The 17,228-nt window shown below is 38.7% G+C and overlaps 1 protein-coding gene across 2 annotated transcripts in view; it reads left to right on the top strand.

The window, feature by feature from the left end:
- ITGA8 (integrin subunit alpha 8) overlaps positions 1-17,228 on the top strand; it is a 182,849-nt gene that overhangs the window by 70,327 nt on the left and 95,294 nt on the right. Inside the window, exons 12-13 of one of the 2 annotated variants that reach the window (XM_036453147.2) lie at positions 13,466-13,671; positions 16,670-16,861. In XM_036453147.2, coding sequence (XP_036309040.1) covers positions 13,466-13,671; positions 16,670-16,861 — 398 coding nt within the window. The remainder of the gene's footprint in view (positions 1-13,465; positions 13,672-16,669; positions 16,862-17,228) is intronic. The other variant, XM_045585839.1, reaches the window with a different exon arrangement.

Below are 17,228 nucleotides of genomic sequence, written 5' to 3' on the forward strand. Positions count from 1 at the left end.
TTTCCTGCACGTATCTTGACTGGGCCAGAGATTGAACCTGTATCCTAGGTACATGCTCTTGACTGGGAATAAAATTTGAGACCCATGGACCAACAATATAAACACTGAGCCACACCAGCCAGGGACTGACTGATGATTTTTAAAAATTCAGTTGTAAATGGCTTTTAAGTTCATGGTATATTAAAAAATCAGTTTGTTTGATTATATGAAAAATAGTGACAGCTACATTTTACTGAGACCAGGGTTATTATTCATAGATAATTTTATAGATCAATGACTTCTACATTTTTTTTTTAAATTTACAAATCCCTTTCTAGGTTTCCAAGCATTTATTAGTTATTAAGAAAGTACTAGTGAGCATTCATCATCACCCAGCAGAATTCAGTACTAGATTTGAGATCTAGTTTTTTATTTTGCCCAAATTTATATAATATGTATAGATAGGGTGAGTAGAAGTAGGCTCACAGTTGTTTGTATGGAAAATAATACAACAATTAATAAATAATAACACAAGAATAAGTTCTGTTTCATTTACTCACAACTGTACTGGTAAACTCGCTTTCCTCCCACTCTCTATCTTGTCCGTTAAACCCAGGACCTGAGTGGATGTTGTAAAGTGACTCAGAATAGGATTAAGAACGTCACTCAGCTGGTTGGTTGTTCAGTGCTCAGAAGCTAGGACTAGCTACATTTTGTGTGATTGAACCAAACTCTCTCCAGCCAAGAGATAATGAAGAACTATTGTGAATGAGGTTACATAGTGAATGTTCTTTTCTATCCTTTATACAACAAAAGCAAAGTCCCTACAAATGCTCCAAAATCTCAACATCAGGAAAAAAAGAAAAAAGAAAATCCATTATGTAATGTGATCAAATAAGGAAATTTTTGAGAATTTCTCCTCCTCCTCAATTTTTTATTGAAATAATCTCCAGATATTATGGTTGGACTCCAAAAGTTTAGACCAAACAGTTGTGTGCATGCTGGTTGGTGGCTGATATTGTCAAGCCAGTGATTATTTTGGAAATGTAAACAAAGCTGGTGAAATTAAACTTCAGTTTAGTTATCTTAAAATAGCCAGAGCTACAAACCCAGTCAATGTAAACTCTGTTTGGAATTTCTGGACAAACTTAGCAACAAATGGAGATGGTATTTTCATCTTGAGCCCAAGCAAGCAAATCTTTTTTCTTCTTCTAATGGCTTTTGAAAATTACAGTATTTATACTATTTCAGAAATTCACAGAATTACAATTTTAACCATTGTATTGTTTCTAGTCTCTGAAGGACCAAAGGGAAATAAGTTTAAAGGGTTTCCCAGCAGTTAGTCAACTTGAGAGTATTTTAGAGAATATTTATTTTAAAGGAAGCAGCTTTGGGAAACTATGTTTTGGTGCTAGATTTAGTTCAAGTATGTTCTCTCATACAAGAGAGATCATTATGATAGAAATAAGTAGATAATCTAGAAAGACTAAAACAAAGAGATTATAAATTAAATTGATCTGTAATAGATCATAAATTAAATTGATCTGTAATATAATTGATAAGCTATTTTATTTTTATTTATTTTTTAAATAAATCTTTATTGTTCATATTATAACAAATGTTCCTCTCCCCCCCCCATTGCTCCCCTCCATCAGGTTCCCACCCCACCCTCTGCCCTTTCCCCACCCCTCATTGTCCTCATCCATAAGTGCACAGTTTATGTTCAGTCTCTTCCCACAACCCCTTCTCCCCTTTTCCCCAAGAATCATCAGTTCACTCCCCTTCCATACCTCTGATTCTATTATATTCAACAGTTAATATTGTTCATCAGATTTTTTTTTTAAATTTCCTTGGTTTTTAGATTCACTTGTTGATAGTTACATATTTGTTGTTCATAGTTTTTATCTTTATTTACTTTCTCTTCCCAAAAACCCCCTTCAGCAATTCATATAACTCTGGATTGGTGGTGATGAACTCCTTTAGCATTTTTTTATTGGTGAAGCTCTTTATCTGGCCTTCGATTCTGAGTGATAGCTTTGCTGGATAGATTATCTTTGGCTGTAGGTTCTTACTATTCATCACCTTGAATATTTCTTGCCATTCCCATCTGGCCTGCATGGTTTCTGTTGAGAAATCAGCTGACAATCGTATAGGTGCTCCTTTATAGGTAACTACCTGCTTTGTTCTTGCTGCTTCTAATATTCTCTCTTTGTCTTTTGCTCTTGGAATTTTAATTATGATTTGTCTTGGTGTGGTCTTCTTTGGATTCCTTTTGTTTGGAGTTCTGTGCGCTTCCTGGACTTGTAAGTCTAATTCTTTCACCAGGTGGGGGAAGTTTTCTGTCACTATTTATTTCAGTATATTTTTGGTATCTTGCTCTCTCTCATCTTCTGGGACCCCCATAATTCTGATGTTGGTTCGCTTGAAGTTGTCCCAGAGGTTTCTTACTTTATCTTCAACTTTCTGGATTCTCTTGCCTTCTTGCTTCTGCGGAGGAGTGTCTTCTGGCTCTTTATGTTCCAAATCTTTGACTTGATTCTTGCGATCTTCCATTCTGTTTTTAGGACTCTGTATAATATTTTTTATTTCAGACAATATTTATTTCTTGCTGATCCCTTATTATTTCTTGTTGATTCCTTATTATTTCTAGTTGATCCCTTTTCATATCCTCCTAGGTCTTATCGATCTTTTCTAGGAAATTTTTGAAAAACCTTATAAGTGTGGTTTTGAACTCTATATCCAGTCACTTTTTGTCCTCCATTTCTTTCATTTGTGATCTATTTCCTTGTCTTGGCATTTTCTCAGCTTCCCTGAGTTGGTAGCCTTAAAAGTCTCTGTGTTCTGCTTGGATGGGGTGGAGTTTCAGGTTGGAGCCTACAGCCTTGGCTTCTGTCAGCCATGTCAGCCATGCCCTATGTGGCTCCTGAGTCTCAGTGTTTCTCAGGGTCCTTCTGTACTCGCTGCAAGCTCCTCTGAGAGTGAGGTGCACTCGAGTTTTGCCTGCTACCAAACAGTCTAGTCTCTTCTCCAATGAGCCCGGAACTGGGGTTCAGTTCAGTTGGAAGTGGAATTGGGGTTCAGAGCAGCCTGGAGCTTTTGTCTCTTTCCCGCCAGGGCAATCCCACGGCACAGCCAACCGTCCATTCTCTGCATGCAATGTGCACGCCTCCGGGGGCTCTGTCTTTCGCCGCTCCCCTGGGATTCCGCCTCACAGCCCCGGCTCCCTCTGTTTGAGCCTGGGTTCCCAGGGTCTGGCCTAGAACTGGGTTCAGTGTTTTCGGGTCTGGGGTTCAGCACAATCCGGAGCTTTTGTCTCCTTCCCACTAGGGAACGCCAGCCAGGCACTCAGCCCCCCCTCTTCTCCAGCTCCATCCTCTCCGCACGTGCTGCGTGTCTCCGTACCTTAGGCTTTTACAGCTCCTCTGCTTTTCCTTCTGGTTTTCTCTTTCCTTCTTGTTGTAGAATTTTTAGTCAGTTGACTTTCCTGTAGTTCTGGGCAATGTCCATTTTATATTTTAGTTGTATTTTATTGAAATTGTTGTGTGTGGCTGCAGTTAGGTGTTTGCCTGTGCAGCCATCTTGGATCCTCCCCGATAAGCTATTTTAGTTCTTGCAGATCATAAAAGATTAATTATACTGTCTTCTAATCTGAATTCTTTTAATAAATAACTACATTTTGAAAACGAGTCAGGGGCATTAGCATATAATATGTATTATTGGAAAAAATGAAAAAAAATGTATATGTTAAATTAACACATTAATACCATTTGGTTGCAGAAAACCTGAATCCAGATTTTTCATATTGAATATTCTTATTGGTGGGTTCTCTCACTGTCTCTTTTTAATTGTTTTTATGCTCTGCTTTTCAGGAATATATTTATATTGTTTCTATATCAAACATCATATAAAGAATGAGAAATTGAGTTTTGCATAGACGTATACATAAAAAAGAGACATAAATGAAACGTGTGTGAAAGCTACAGAGATTTAAAGATAACAGCTTAAACATTAGACATTTCAGATAAAATGAAATTTAGTACATATATCCTACTTTTATAACATACTTTTACATAATATCTTAGATCTCATCCAAAGCACCAACACACCCAGACAGAGAAAATATCTTTTAGTGAAAATCTGATCATTTTTATTTATCATTGTTTTATACACACACACACACATATATATATATTATGTAGGATATATATATATATATATATATATATATATATATATATATATATAAATGTATCCTACATAATAATCCTACATAATAAAAGGCTAATATGCAAATTGACCAAAACTGCAGAATGACTGGTTGCTATGACGTACTCAATGCAGGAGCTGCCCTCTGGTGGTCAGTGCACTCTCTCAGGAAAGCACTGCTGAGCCAGAAGCCATGCTCATGGCTGGCGAGCACAGCAGTGGTGGTGGGAGTCTCTCCTGCCTCTGCAGCAGTGCTAAAGATGTCCGACTACCAGCTTAGGCCTGCTCCCCATGAGAAGCAGGCCTAAGCCTTTAGTTGGACATCCCCCGAAGGCTCCTGGACTGCAAGAGGGCACAGGCTGGGCTGAGGAACTCCCCTTCCAATGTACCAATTTCATGCACCAGTCCTCTACTACATATCTATACTAATAAAAGGGTAATATGCTAATTAGATTGAATAGACCAGACATCCTTCCTGACAAAGCCAGGTGTGTGGCCTGCCTGCAAACCACCCCTGATCCCTCTACCCAGCTGGCCCCGCCACCCAGCAGGGACCCTCCCATCCCAATCTGGGACCTCATTAGGGCAAGTCAGCCAGTCCCCTCCTATGCACCAGGCCTCTATCCTATATAACAAAAGGGTAATATGCAAATTGACCCTAATGGCAGAAAGACCACTGGACCAGTCACTCTGAGGCGTACTGACCACTTGGTCTCTTTCCCTGGCTGTCAGGCTCTGATCACCTGATGGCCACCCAGGGTGGGGGCAGGGCTGGCAAGTGGGCATAAACAACCAACCTCTCATCCCTGGCAGTCAGGCACTGATCACCCGATGGTGAATGGGGAACCTGGAGGTGTCAGGAGGCAGAGTCGGCTGCGTGCAGTTGGAGAAGATGGTCCTGATTGTAGGCCTGGCCTAGGGACTGTATCCACACACGAATTTCATGCGCTGGGCCTCTAGTATATTTTTATATGTACTAGAGGCCCAGCGCATGAAATTCAGGCATGGGGGGTATCCCTCAGCCCGCCTACACCATCTTGCAATCCAAAACTCTTCAGGAGATGTCTGACTGCCGATTTAGATCCGATCCCACAGGTCTCCCTGTGGGATTTGGCCTAAACTGGCAGTTGGACATCCCTCTCCTAATCCAGTCTAATTAGCATATTATGATTTTATTATTATAGATAAATATAATATATATACAGGGTGTCCTTCAAAATATGTATATACACACTTTTTTTTGATAGCTCATTTGATGTTTCTTTTTTTTCAGATTTAACCTATTGGATTTAGTAATTATTCAAATGTAGATTTAATAATTATACATTTTTTAAGATACACTATATATATATCACCCAGACTGTTACTATATATAGTCTCTTAAGATTGAACATAGTCTATTATATAACTACTTTATCAGCAAGTCAATGGAAAATACCTTTACCAATAGATAGTTTAAATGTTTTAAACTTGAATTGGATATATTAAAAATATGTATTTGAGCCCTGGCCAGTGCAGTTCAGTTTGTTGGCTGTTGTCCCATGTACCAAAAGATTACTGGTTGATCCCCAGTAGGGGGCATGCAGGATGTAGCTGATCAGTTTCACTTTCATATTGATGTTTCTCTGTCTCCCCTTCTCTTCCTTTCTCTCTAAAAATATATATATTGAATTAAAAAAAAAGATTTCACAAACAAAACTTGAGATAGCCTAATAACTCACATAAACATACTACAGTGGTTTTCAATGATTTTTTATTTTTTTGCCTTTTGGTCTATAGAAGGAAATGTATTTGACTTTGAAACCCAGTACACACATGTACAATTGAAACAAAAGCTTCATGGAACAATATTTACCCTTATTATGTATAATTCATTCACTCTAATATTTTCTATTATATTATTTTTCACTTAAAAAATTGCTTGTCAAGACCAATTAAATTGATTTCACAATCCACTAATGAACTGCAAATTGAGTTTTAACAACACCAGCCTAAACAATAATATATGCTTTGACTCTTAAGTGGTATTGCTAATAGAAAAAATATTGACACTAAGTACAAATATTCCACAAAGCACATTGTACCAATTGAATACAAGACAGTTATTGTCTCACAACCCTATGAGAACACAATTATAAATTAAGAACAAATGTCTTCCTCCTTTTTTGGCATTTAGAACATTTAGAAGACTTACCATTAAATATCTAGGAAAACGTATTCCTAAGACAATAAATCAGTGCTGTTGTAATATTTTAAGAATCCAAAGATTCCTTGGATTTGCTGGTCTTTCACAATGATAGGTCAAATAATTTCTCATTTCTAGAACTCGGTGTTGGCAGTGATAAATGAAGTGAGCCAATTGTGTCAGTCCTATGTCATGTTCATACCCTCAGGGACCAATTATTATTTTTTCCCTTCTTTACAGAATGAGAAAATGGCCCCACACAGCCTCTGTAATTGGGAACTGATGATTTTTTATGTCTTTTAACTATAAGACAGCAATACACACAATTAGGTTTTTAATAAATTCTTCTTCATACCAGCCCCCCCCCCCCAAAAAAAAAAAAAACCCAACCAACCAACCAACCAAACAACAACAACAACAAAACACAGAAAGAGAGGCAGCTAGGTTCCTGCAAGGGAATGCCAGAGGCTAGATTGGCTCAATTTCTGCTATTCTCTCTGCCTGGAGCAAAATAGGATTGTAAGCAATGGTAATTTTTTTTTTTTTAAGTAAATGTCTCGGAACATTAAAAAATGTTTTATACAAGTGTAGCAATCCAACTTATGTTTTGGAATCTGACACCAAAATAATAGCCATTCCATGAGCCCGTTTTTACAGCCTCCACAATTCCCTTCCTTCTTACAGGTCTGTGAAGTCACTGTTCAAGGTGCGTTTCTATCCATGTGTTATTTCCCCTGATGTGGAGAAATAATGAAAGCCTATTCTAGTTGTCCCTAAAGCCTCAGGCCCCAAAGCTATGTTCCACTTCTTTCTGGCTCCTCCAAGATATGAGATGGAAAAGGAGAATACATTTTACAGTTTATAAATTTATTTGAGAGAGAAAGGGAGAGAGAGAAAGAAACATTGATAGAGATGGCCTCTTTATGTGCCCCAAACTAGGATCAAACCCCAAACCTGGGTATGTTCCTTGACTGTGAATTGAACCCACCACCTAATGGTGTACAGGACGATGTTCCAACTATCCGAGCCACACAAGTCAGGGCACATTTTGCATTTTTAACAGAAACCCCTTCTGTGTGCATTGTTATAATGTAAAATATTGTGTGTTTCCATAAATGACTAGCCTAATGCCTTCATAATTCTTATCAAGTATTAAAAACTATTGTATAATCAGTGTGTATATGCACTCATTGGAGGGAGAGAGAGACGGACAAACAGAGGAATCTTATATGATGTACCTAATAAAGTACTCTATTTCTATCTTATCCACATTTTAGAGGTAATGTGACTTGTTCAGTATGACACAGCTAGTTACTAAACCAGATTTTAAATCTAGATCAGCATGATGTCAAAACTCATTTTATTCTTGGTATTAAAAATGGTAGCAGAGTAAGTGGAAGCTACACTGGCACTCTCCCAGGACCAACTGGAAATATAACTAAAATATAGAAAATAACAACAACACTGAAGACTAGCTAGAGAGAACTCTGATAATCCAGGACAGAAAATGGAGACTACATAGAGACTGGTATAGGAAGTGCAGAGCCACAAAAGGGGCTCCCACAGAGAGCAGCTGAAGGTCTGGAGGGATATCCCAGTTGTGGGGGGTTCCTTTTGAGAACTCTGTGGTCTAAACCCCAATGTGGGTGCCCCAGGCCAGAGAACTAGAACTGAGAAAGATGCCCACATAACACCTGGCTGTGAAAAGAATCAAGGCTGTTGTCTACCAGCAAGAGAGAGCTGGAAATGCAGGCACCCTCTTAAAGGGCCAATGCACAAAATTTCGTGTACAGCCACAACCTTGGGATCCAGCAGAGGGAGGGCAGAGTTGACTAGAGTGTGTGAGGCGAGTCCAAGATTAGGGATTGGAGCTTAAAGGGCCATCACCCTGGTTTCCTGTGCTGAGACATTCCCTCACCTGGCTGTGGATGACATCTTTTTCTGATGGACCTTTGCTATCCAGGAGGTTTTTTGCCTGGGAGGAAAGCAATGGTCACACCCTGTTGGAAAACCTCTCAGTCCTGTGGTTAATAGTCTGAGGACAACCAAGGCTGATAACAACCAGAGATGTCCACTATCACCACTCTTATTTAACATAGTGCTGGCAGTCCTAACCACAGTAATCAGACAAGAAGAAATAAAAGACATCCAAATTGGAAAGGAGGAAATAAAACTATCATTATTCATAGATGACATGATAGTGAACATACAAAACCCTAAAGACTCCACCAAAGAACTTCTGTATTTAATAAATGAATTTGGCAAGGTAGCAGGATACAAAATAACACCCAGAAATCAATATTATTTTTATACACAAATAATGAAATCTCAGAAAGAGGAACTAAACAAATAATCCCATTAACCATTGCATAAAAAAATTAAGATACTTAAAAATAAACTTAACTAAGGAGAGATAAAAGACTTGTACTTGGAAAACTACAGGATGTTGAAAAAAGAGATAGAGGAAAATATACAGGGGTGGAAGAATATACCATGTTCATGAATTGGTAGAATTAACATCATTAAAATTTCCATAGTACCCAAAGCAATATACAGATTCAATGCAATCCCTATTAAAACACCAACAGCATATTTCACTTATCTAGAACAAATACTCCAAAAATTTATATGGAAGCAAAAAAGACTCTGAATAGCTGCAACAATCTTGAGAAAGAACAAAGTTGGAGGTATCACAATACTGGATATAAAGTTATATTACAGAGCCACTGTAATCAAAACAGCTTGGTACTGGCATATAGGTCAATTGAAAAGAACAGATTTTTCAGAGATTAACCCATGCCATTATACTCAATTAATATTTGACAAAGAAGGCAAGAATATACAATTGAGTCAAGGCAGTCTCTCCAATAAATGGTGTTGGGAAAATTGGATAGATACATGCAAAACTAGGCAACCAACTTACACTATACACAAGGAAAAACTCAAAGGGTATAAAATATTTAAATATAATTCATGAAACCATAAAAATCCTAGAAGAAACCATAGGCAGCAAAATCTCTGACTTGGTAGCCAGAGTTTTTAATATTAAGCTGAATGCTCTTTTAAATGATATATGTAAATTTCATTTATTTGGCAAAGTAATTGCTAAAATTCCTGTCATTGAATTTCAGAAATGTGGATTGCCTCACACACATATTACTGAAATTAGATAGTGAATCCAAATTACAAACAGAAGGTGACATTGACCGTATAGTTAAGGCAGAAATTCCAGATGAAGGCCAATGTCCTCGATTTTTTCAAATTGTAAAATCAAATATGGTACATGGACCGTGTGGAATACAAAATCCAAATAGTCCATGCATGGAAAATGTAAAATGTTCAAAGGGATATCCAAAAGAATTTCAAAATGTGACCATTGGAAATATTGATGTATATCCCAAATACAAACAAAGATCGGTAGCACCATGTCTTTTGGAAATAAAGTTGTTGATAAGACTTGGATTGTCTCTTATAACTCATATTTGTGCCTTAAATATAACTGTCATATAAACGTTGAAGTCTGCTCATTGATTAAATGTGTCAAATACCTATTTAAATATATCTATAAAGGGTATGATTGTACAAATATTCAAATTTCTGAAAAAAATATTATCAATCATGAAGAAGTACAGGACTTTATTGACTCCAGATATGTGAGCACTCCTGAGGCTGTTTGGAAACTTTTTGCAATTTGAATGCATGACCAATTTCATGAAATCATAAGATTACCTATTTATTTGCCAAATGAATAAAATTTGTATTTTCATACTGATGATTCTGCTGAAGTTAAAGATAGGGCTAAAAGGCATAACTGAACTTTGCTTGGTTCTTATTGAATAGAGAAGATTCTGACACGCATAATAATTATTATTGGGAGATTTCACAGCATTATGTGTTTAATAATTCTTTGTGGACAAAACGCCAAAAGGGTGGGAATAAAGTATTAGGTAGACTGTTCACTTTGAGATTTAGAGAACCAGAACAATGTTACCTTAGACTTTTGCTTCTGCATGTAAAAGGTGCAACAAGTTTTGATGATCTGGGAACTGTAAGAGCTATTGTATAACTTATGTTACATTTCATGAAGCTGCTAAACACCAAAGATTATTAATCGGTGACACTATCTGGAAAGATACGATTGACGTTGCACTCATCCTTGACATGCCCAAACATCTACGGCAACTTTTTGCATTCATATGTGTGTTTGGATGTCCTTCTGATGCAGACAAATTATGGGCTGAGAATAAATCTCATCTTATTGAAGATTTCTGTTGGAAATTATACCAAAGAGAAGGTGCCTGTGTAAACTGTGAAATGCATGCTCTTAACAAAATTCAAGAGGTATTCACATTGCATTGAATGAAATGTTCACATTTCAAACTTCCAGAATATCCTTTATTAACAAATACAAATACATGTGTTGAATCATATGAGCGGCAACAGGCAGATGTTTTGATAAATTCTCTAAATGATGAACAGTTGGCAGCCTTTCAGACTATAACTTCAGTCATTGAAGATCAAACTGTACACCCCAAATGCTTTTTCTTGGATGGTCTAGGAAGAAAACATACCTGTATAATGTTTTAATACATTATATTAGAGGTCATGGTGGTACTGTTTTACCCACAGTGTCTACAGGAATTGCTGTAAATTCACTTCTCAGTGGAAGAACCTTTTAGTCCCAATATAAATTACCAATTCCATTAAATGAAACTTCGATTTCTAGACTTGATGTAAAGAGTGAAGTTGCTAGAACAAGGGAGGGCAGTAGGTGTGACTGGGCCAGCAAGGGAGGCAATTAGGGGCAACCAGGCTGGCAAGGGAGAGAAGTTAGGGGTGACTGGGCCAGCAGGGGAGGGCAATTGGGGGAAATCTGGCTGGCAGGGGAGTGATTAGGGGGTGATCAGGCTGGCAGGCAGGTTAGGGGCAATCAGGCAGGTATGCAGGTGAGTGGTTGGAGTCAGCAGTCCTGGATTGTGAGAGAGACTAAACTGGCAGTCAGACATCCCTCAAGGGGTCCCAGATTGTAGAGGGTGCAAGCTAGGCCGAGGGACACCTTCCCACCTGTGTATAAATTTTGTGCACTGGGCCTCTAGTTTTATATAAAATTAATATATAGGCATCCTTCTAGCATGGAACTTTCTTGGACCACTAAGTGTTCCTAGCTTCACTCAGGGACACTTGCCTTGGCTTATAGCACCACCATCTGGAAAGCCTGCCTGTAGATCTATCAGAATCCCACCCACGTTCAATGCTATCTCCCATTGGGAACCCCCAGCATTTAGTTTGAATCACTCATACTTTTTTTCCTTTTCTTTTTTTTAATATTTGTATTGATTTCCGAGATGAAGGGAGAGGGAGAGTTAGAAATATCAATAATGAGAGAGAATCTTCGATCAGCTGCCTCCTGCATGCCCTCTACTGGGGATTGAGCCCACAACCCCAGGTATGTGCCTTGACTGGGAATCAAACAAGCGACCTTTTGGGCATGGATTGATGTTCAACCAATGAGCAACATTGCTGGACACTCATACTTTTCTTGCGCTGCCTTGTTTATAGTTATATGAGTGGCAGTTTGACCTCACTTATAAGTTAATTAAGAACAGGATTGATCTAATAGTCATTATATTTGTTAAATCACTTATCACAGTATCTTAAACACAGTCAGTACACAGGCTGTCTATTGAATCATACTGAGAAACAGACAGTGGATGACACCACATGGAAGGCAAGAAGTTGGAGAGAGGGGTAGTCTTGCAGATTGCTTTAAAGTGGTATCTTGCTCTCAGTAACTGTTCCCACCTCAGCCCTGCCTTTTAGATCAATGCTAATATTTTAGTAGTTTACTTGACAAACTTCTACATATCATCTAATCTACACAGACATAAAAGTCAAATGCAAATTTGTATTTCTGTCGGAAGTCATTTTCATATTATTGCACTTCCTAGGACAGGGTGTCTGCAGACAAATTTCAGTGGAGGTCATTAGTACAGATCAAATTACACATTTTGGTTGATGTGACTTTTTAAAAAATGTTTTAATTAAAAATAATACATGTTTTTGTTTTTAAAACCCTGTACAGCTTAGAAGACTGGTATTTTGTTTGTTTTGTTTTTTTGTTCATCCTTATCTGAGAACATTTTTTTTCAATGATTTTTTTTTTTTTACAGAAAGTGGAAGGGATGGGGAGAGACATAGAGAGAGAAACATTGATGTGAGAGAGACACATCTATTGGTTGCCTTTCGGCATGCACCTCTACCAGGGCCAGGGATCTGGTCTGAAACTGAGATATGTGCCCTTGATGGGAATTGAACCCGAGATACTTCAGTCTGTGGGCTGATCTCTATCCACTGAGCAAAACTGGCTAGGGCAAAAGGCTCTGTTTTATTCTTTTGTTTGCTATCTGACTCTGTGAAGGAAACACCTTTAACCATTTTTATTTTTTATTCTCTTGGTGGTTATGTTTTTATCTCTAAATAATTTGGTTAGGTGTCTGCTTCTGGAATATTTTCAACCTTGAGAATTATCTATTAGTTTATTGTTATATCTTCATTTAAAAAATAATTGTAAATTCTCTTTTGGTATGAAATTTTATCTTTCTTGCCAGTGTTATCACCCTCTCTGGTCTATGTTTTATTTAAATGAAGGTAACAATAGGAAATAGGAGGACAAATTTCTTTTTAAGCCTTATTACTGCAAGAAAACTTCGTAATTTAAGTGTATAGGTATATAAATTCTGGGAACCTATAATCCACTTTTAGATAAGCTTAATTTGGTCCTTTTGATGTTTTACTTGTGTACCTATAGTTTCTGGAAATGCTCTCAAAGTGAAAAAGGTGAAATATCTGTGGTTTTCTTAAAGCAGCCACTTTTAACATAATTAAAGAGTTTGATGGGATCATTTAATAACCTTATTTTCTTGCAGCATTCTACTTCATAGACAAAATAAATTAATGAGAGAAAGATGATGATTGTAAAATGTCCCTTGCGAAAGGAAAAATACCAGTGGAAATATACTAATCCAGTTAATTTAAAATATTCCAAAAAGAATCTCATCTCTGCCAGTGTGCTAACCTCTCTCTTGTTCCCTACAGGATGGATGACATACTGGTTGGGGCACCTCTCTTTATGGAACGTGAATTTGAGAGTAACCCCAGGGAAGTGGGTCAAGTTTACCTGTATATGCAAGTGAGCGCTCTCATCTTTGAAGACCCACAGGTGCTGGCAGGCACGGAGGTTTTCGGGAGATTTGGTAGTGCTGTGGCTCCCTTAGGAGACCTGAATCAAGATGGATACAATGGTAATTTACACCAATGTGTGGAAATTGTGGGTGTGTCATAATTCATGGTTATGGTGGCATGGACATTTTGAAGTATTGACAGTGGTGTGTATGATGCAGTTGATGCTTAATATGCTATCAAAAATCTCAAGGCAACTTAAAATTTATATGTTTTGATTAATATAGGTGTTATATAGAAATTTTCTCATGTTGATTTTGTGTGTCATACAACAGATCTAAATAAAGGCAGTGACAGTTTTAAAGAGATTAGCCAAAGAACATAGATGTATAATCTATAGTCTCAGATGAGAGTGAGGTGATGGCCAGAGAGAAAAGGGGTGGAGCTGGGTGGAGATGGGCAAAAGGGGGAAATTGGGGGCATCCGTGATAGTGTCAACAATAAAAATAAAGTTAAAAAATTGATATTTGGATTTAGTGACTCAAAGAGAACTAGGGAATCTTTGATATGAACCAAGTCAAAAACAGATAAGTATATGTCCGTATGTTAGTAAATAAGTATATGTCCAGTATGTTATGGCCTTCTGATTAAACTTGGTGGCTTATATATTGGTGTTGCTAAATTAAAAAAAAATTTTATTAAAAACTTTCAATGTTTACATTATTGCAGGTGTTTGGTTTGTAAACTTCAGCTGAAAGGCAGCTTCAACATTTGTAATAAAGTAGGGTTAAATAATTAGTTTAGGATTGTGGTTCTTTAAGTTAGGAATTTATAAATGTCTTGTAAGTACCCTGTTCTCAGAAAACATGCATGCTCATGTAAAATCTTGCATATATTTTCAGGGCCTTTAAATTAAGAACCAACTTATAGTGGGTTTCTTAATTGAAGTTGGTGGAATGATTAGGAATTTGCTCTAACAAAAAAGCCTCAGCTATTGCATCAGCTCAGTATTCCTTAGTACTTTTGGCAGGTATTAGTATTAAGTATCTGGTATAGTAAAACCTCGATTTTTTCAGACTTCAATTTAGCAGACTTCATATTTAATGGACAGATTTCTGGTCCATATGTCATATGTGAAAATAATATCCTATTAATTTTAAAATGCCTCTAAAATTTGCTTATAATTAAACTAGGGGCCCAGTGCAAGAATTCATGCACCTTGAAAAAAACTTTGGGCTATGCACCCCTACCCATCCCCTCCCATCACAAACCCTGGTCCCCTATCTGCTGGCAGCCCTGCTCCCACCACTGCCGCTCCCACATGCTGACTGCACCAGCTCTGCTCACACCCATTGATGGCAAGAAGCAATTGGGGCTGTTGCCAGCAGTGGATGTGAGCAAGGCTGACACCATCAGCCCCTGCGAATAGCAGCTGCTGCCCCTATCATCCCTCAGGAGCAGGGGGAGGTGGAGAAGCCCTCAGGGATGATCAGGGCCAACAGCTCCCCCCACCCCCTACTCCTTACACCCACTGATGGTGCCGAGCAAACAGGACAGCAGCAGGTGCAAATGGCGGCTCCAGTGCCAGCTGCGGGCTTGAGCAGCAGCTGCTGCCCTGATCACCCCCCAGGAGCTAGGAAAGGTGGAGAAGCCCCGAGGGGCAATTGGGGCTCGCACATGCTGCCAGTGCTGAGCAATCAGGGCTGGTGCCAGGAACAGGCAGCAGGTGTGAGCAGGGCCAGCACCTGCAGCAGGTGCAAGCACTGGGTGGGACTGTAGCATGTGGGAGCAAAAAATTTTCAGTAACCACCAGAGGCTTGCCCCACCTTGGTCTGGTGCCCCTGCTCACCTGCTCCACAATTCCGCTGTGGCTGATGCCTGCCATGTTCCATGCTCTGCCACTTATTGCCTGCCATGACTCCCTGGTGGTCAGCACATGTCATAGTTCAGCTTATTTGCATATTAGCATTTTATATATATAGATTAACAGGTTACTTTTTGTTATTAATTCACTGTTGTTTTTAACAAATTTTATTAAATAGGGCAATGTTGGAAAAACTCTGTAGTAATTTCACTGATATAAATAAATATTATATATCTACAACTATGGTCTACAGATTTAAATCCAAGTGTCACTGCTCATAAAGTATTCCCTGAATGATTAGCACTTGATTACACCACAGCAAGAGTGGTGACTGGTTCTGTTGTCACGTGATTTTCTGCAGCAGTTTGAAAGTGTGCTGGCAGATGCTTGGAGTTGTGCTAAGCCATGCCCCAACTGTGTGCCTTTGTTTACTCATCGTGACTGGTGCATACAAGCATTTAATAGACCTATTTAAAATTACTGTAATACATATAGAAAACTTTTCTGTGAAATTAAACTTTTCATTCATACTTAATTTTAATTACATAAACTTGTCTATGTATGTAAAAACAGGTAAAGTAACTAGTTTGTCAATTTTTTAACATACACCTTAGAAAAATCTTTATTATATAACTAGAGGCCCAGAGCATGGATTCTTGCACATTGAAGGGAAATTAATTAGAAGATGGTCAGCAGGGTGGGACTGGGTGAGATGACCCAGACACACCCTGGAGCCAACCTCCTGTAATCCCTCCCCAGCTGGCCACATCTGGGGCAGCACTGGAGCTTGAAGGGCATCTGTGGAGTGAGCGGGGCCCTCTGGCAGGGGGGGTCCCTCAGCCTGGCCTGTGGGGATGGAGCTGAAACTGGCAGACCGACATACCCCAAGGGGTCCCAGAGTGTGAGAGGGCACTCTGCAAAGTTGCTGTCGCTTGGTAGCTCCTGCATGAGCATCTGTCCCCTGGTGGTCACTATGTGTTGGCCAGTCGCTTAGACTTTTATATATATTGATGGACTTTTGGCTTTAATGGACATCCCCTCGCTTGAATTAGTCTTTTATTTCGAGGTTTTATTGTATTGTACCTTTTATGTTGAATGGAGAAAAGACAACAAATAACTTACTCTTGCTGCACTACAGCAAATTTCATGGGAAACAATAAGCCCTTTAGACTGTATGGCACTGCTCTTTGAGTGCACTTATTTCTATTTCAAAACATTCTTCTTTATTTAAAAAATACACTCATGTGTCTCTGTAGATGTTGCCATTGGTGCGCCCTTTGCAGGCCAGGATCAAAGAGGCAAAGTGTTCATTTACAACGGGAACAAACATGGCTTGAACACCAAGGCTTCCCAAATTTTGCAAGGAGCGTGGGCATCACAGGCTATCCCTTCTGGCTTTGGCTACACTTTACGAGGAGACTCGGACATAGACAAGAACGATTACCCAGGTGAGATTTTCTTTCTTTTCCCACGGTAGAGTTCACCTCCTAGAAAGAGCCCATTCTCTGGGAAAGGCCTCCTGTGTAAGCAGCTCTCTCAGGCCTCAGAGGCTAAGCTTCCCCACTGCACAGGTTCTTGGTGTAGGATTCCAGAGTGACTTTCATGAGAATTTGAAGGAAGACGAAACAAACACTCCCTTTCCTGTCAAGAAAAGCAAGATGGCTTTTAAAAAACTGCATTGGACATAAAACTTGTTGACTTTGCAACAGTTTTCCTTCGAAACCCCTCAGCAATTTGATCTCCATTGACAAAGACAGATACCTTTCTATCATTGACAATGACAGATAATTTATTTTAATCCCATAATTCCTTTCT

This window comes from Pipistrellus kuhlii, unplaced genomic scaffold, assembly GCF_014108245.1.
Source record: "Pipistrellus kuhlii isolate mPipKuh1 unplaced genomic scaffold, mPipKuh1.p scaffold_m20_p_1, whole genome shotgun sequence".
Classification (NCBI taxonomy): Eukaryota; Metazoa; Chordata; class Mammalia; order Chiroptera; family Vespertilionidae; genus Pipistrellus; species Pipistrellus kuhlii.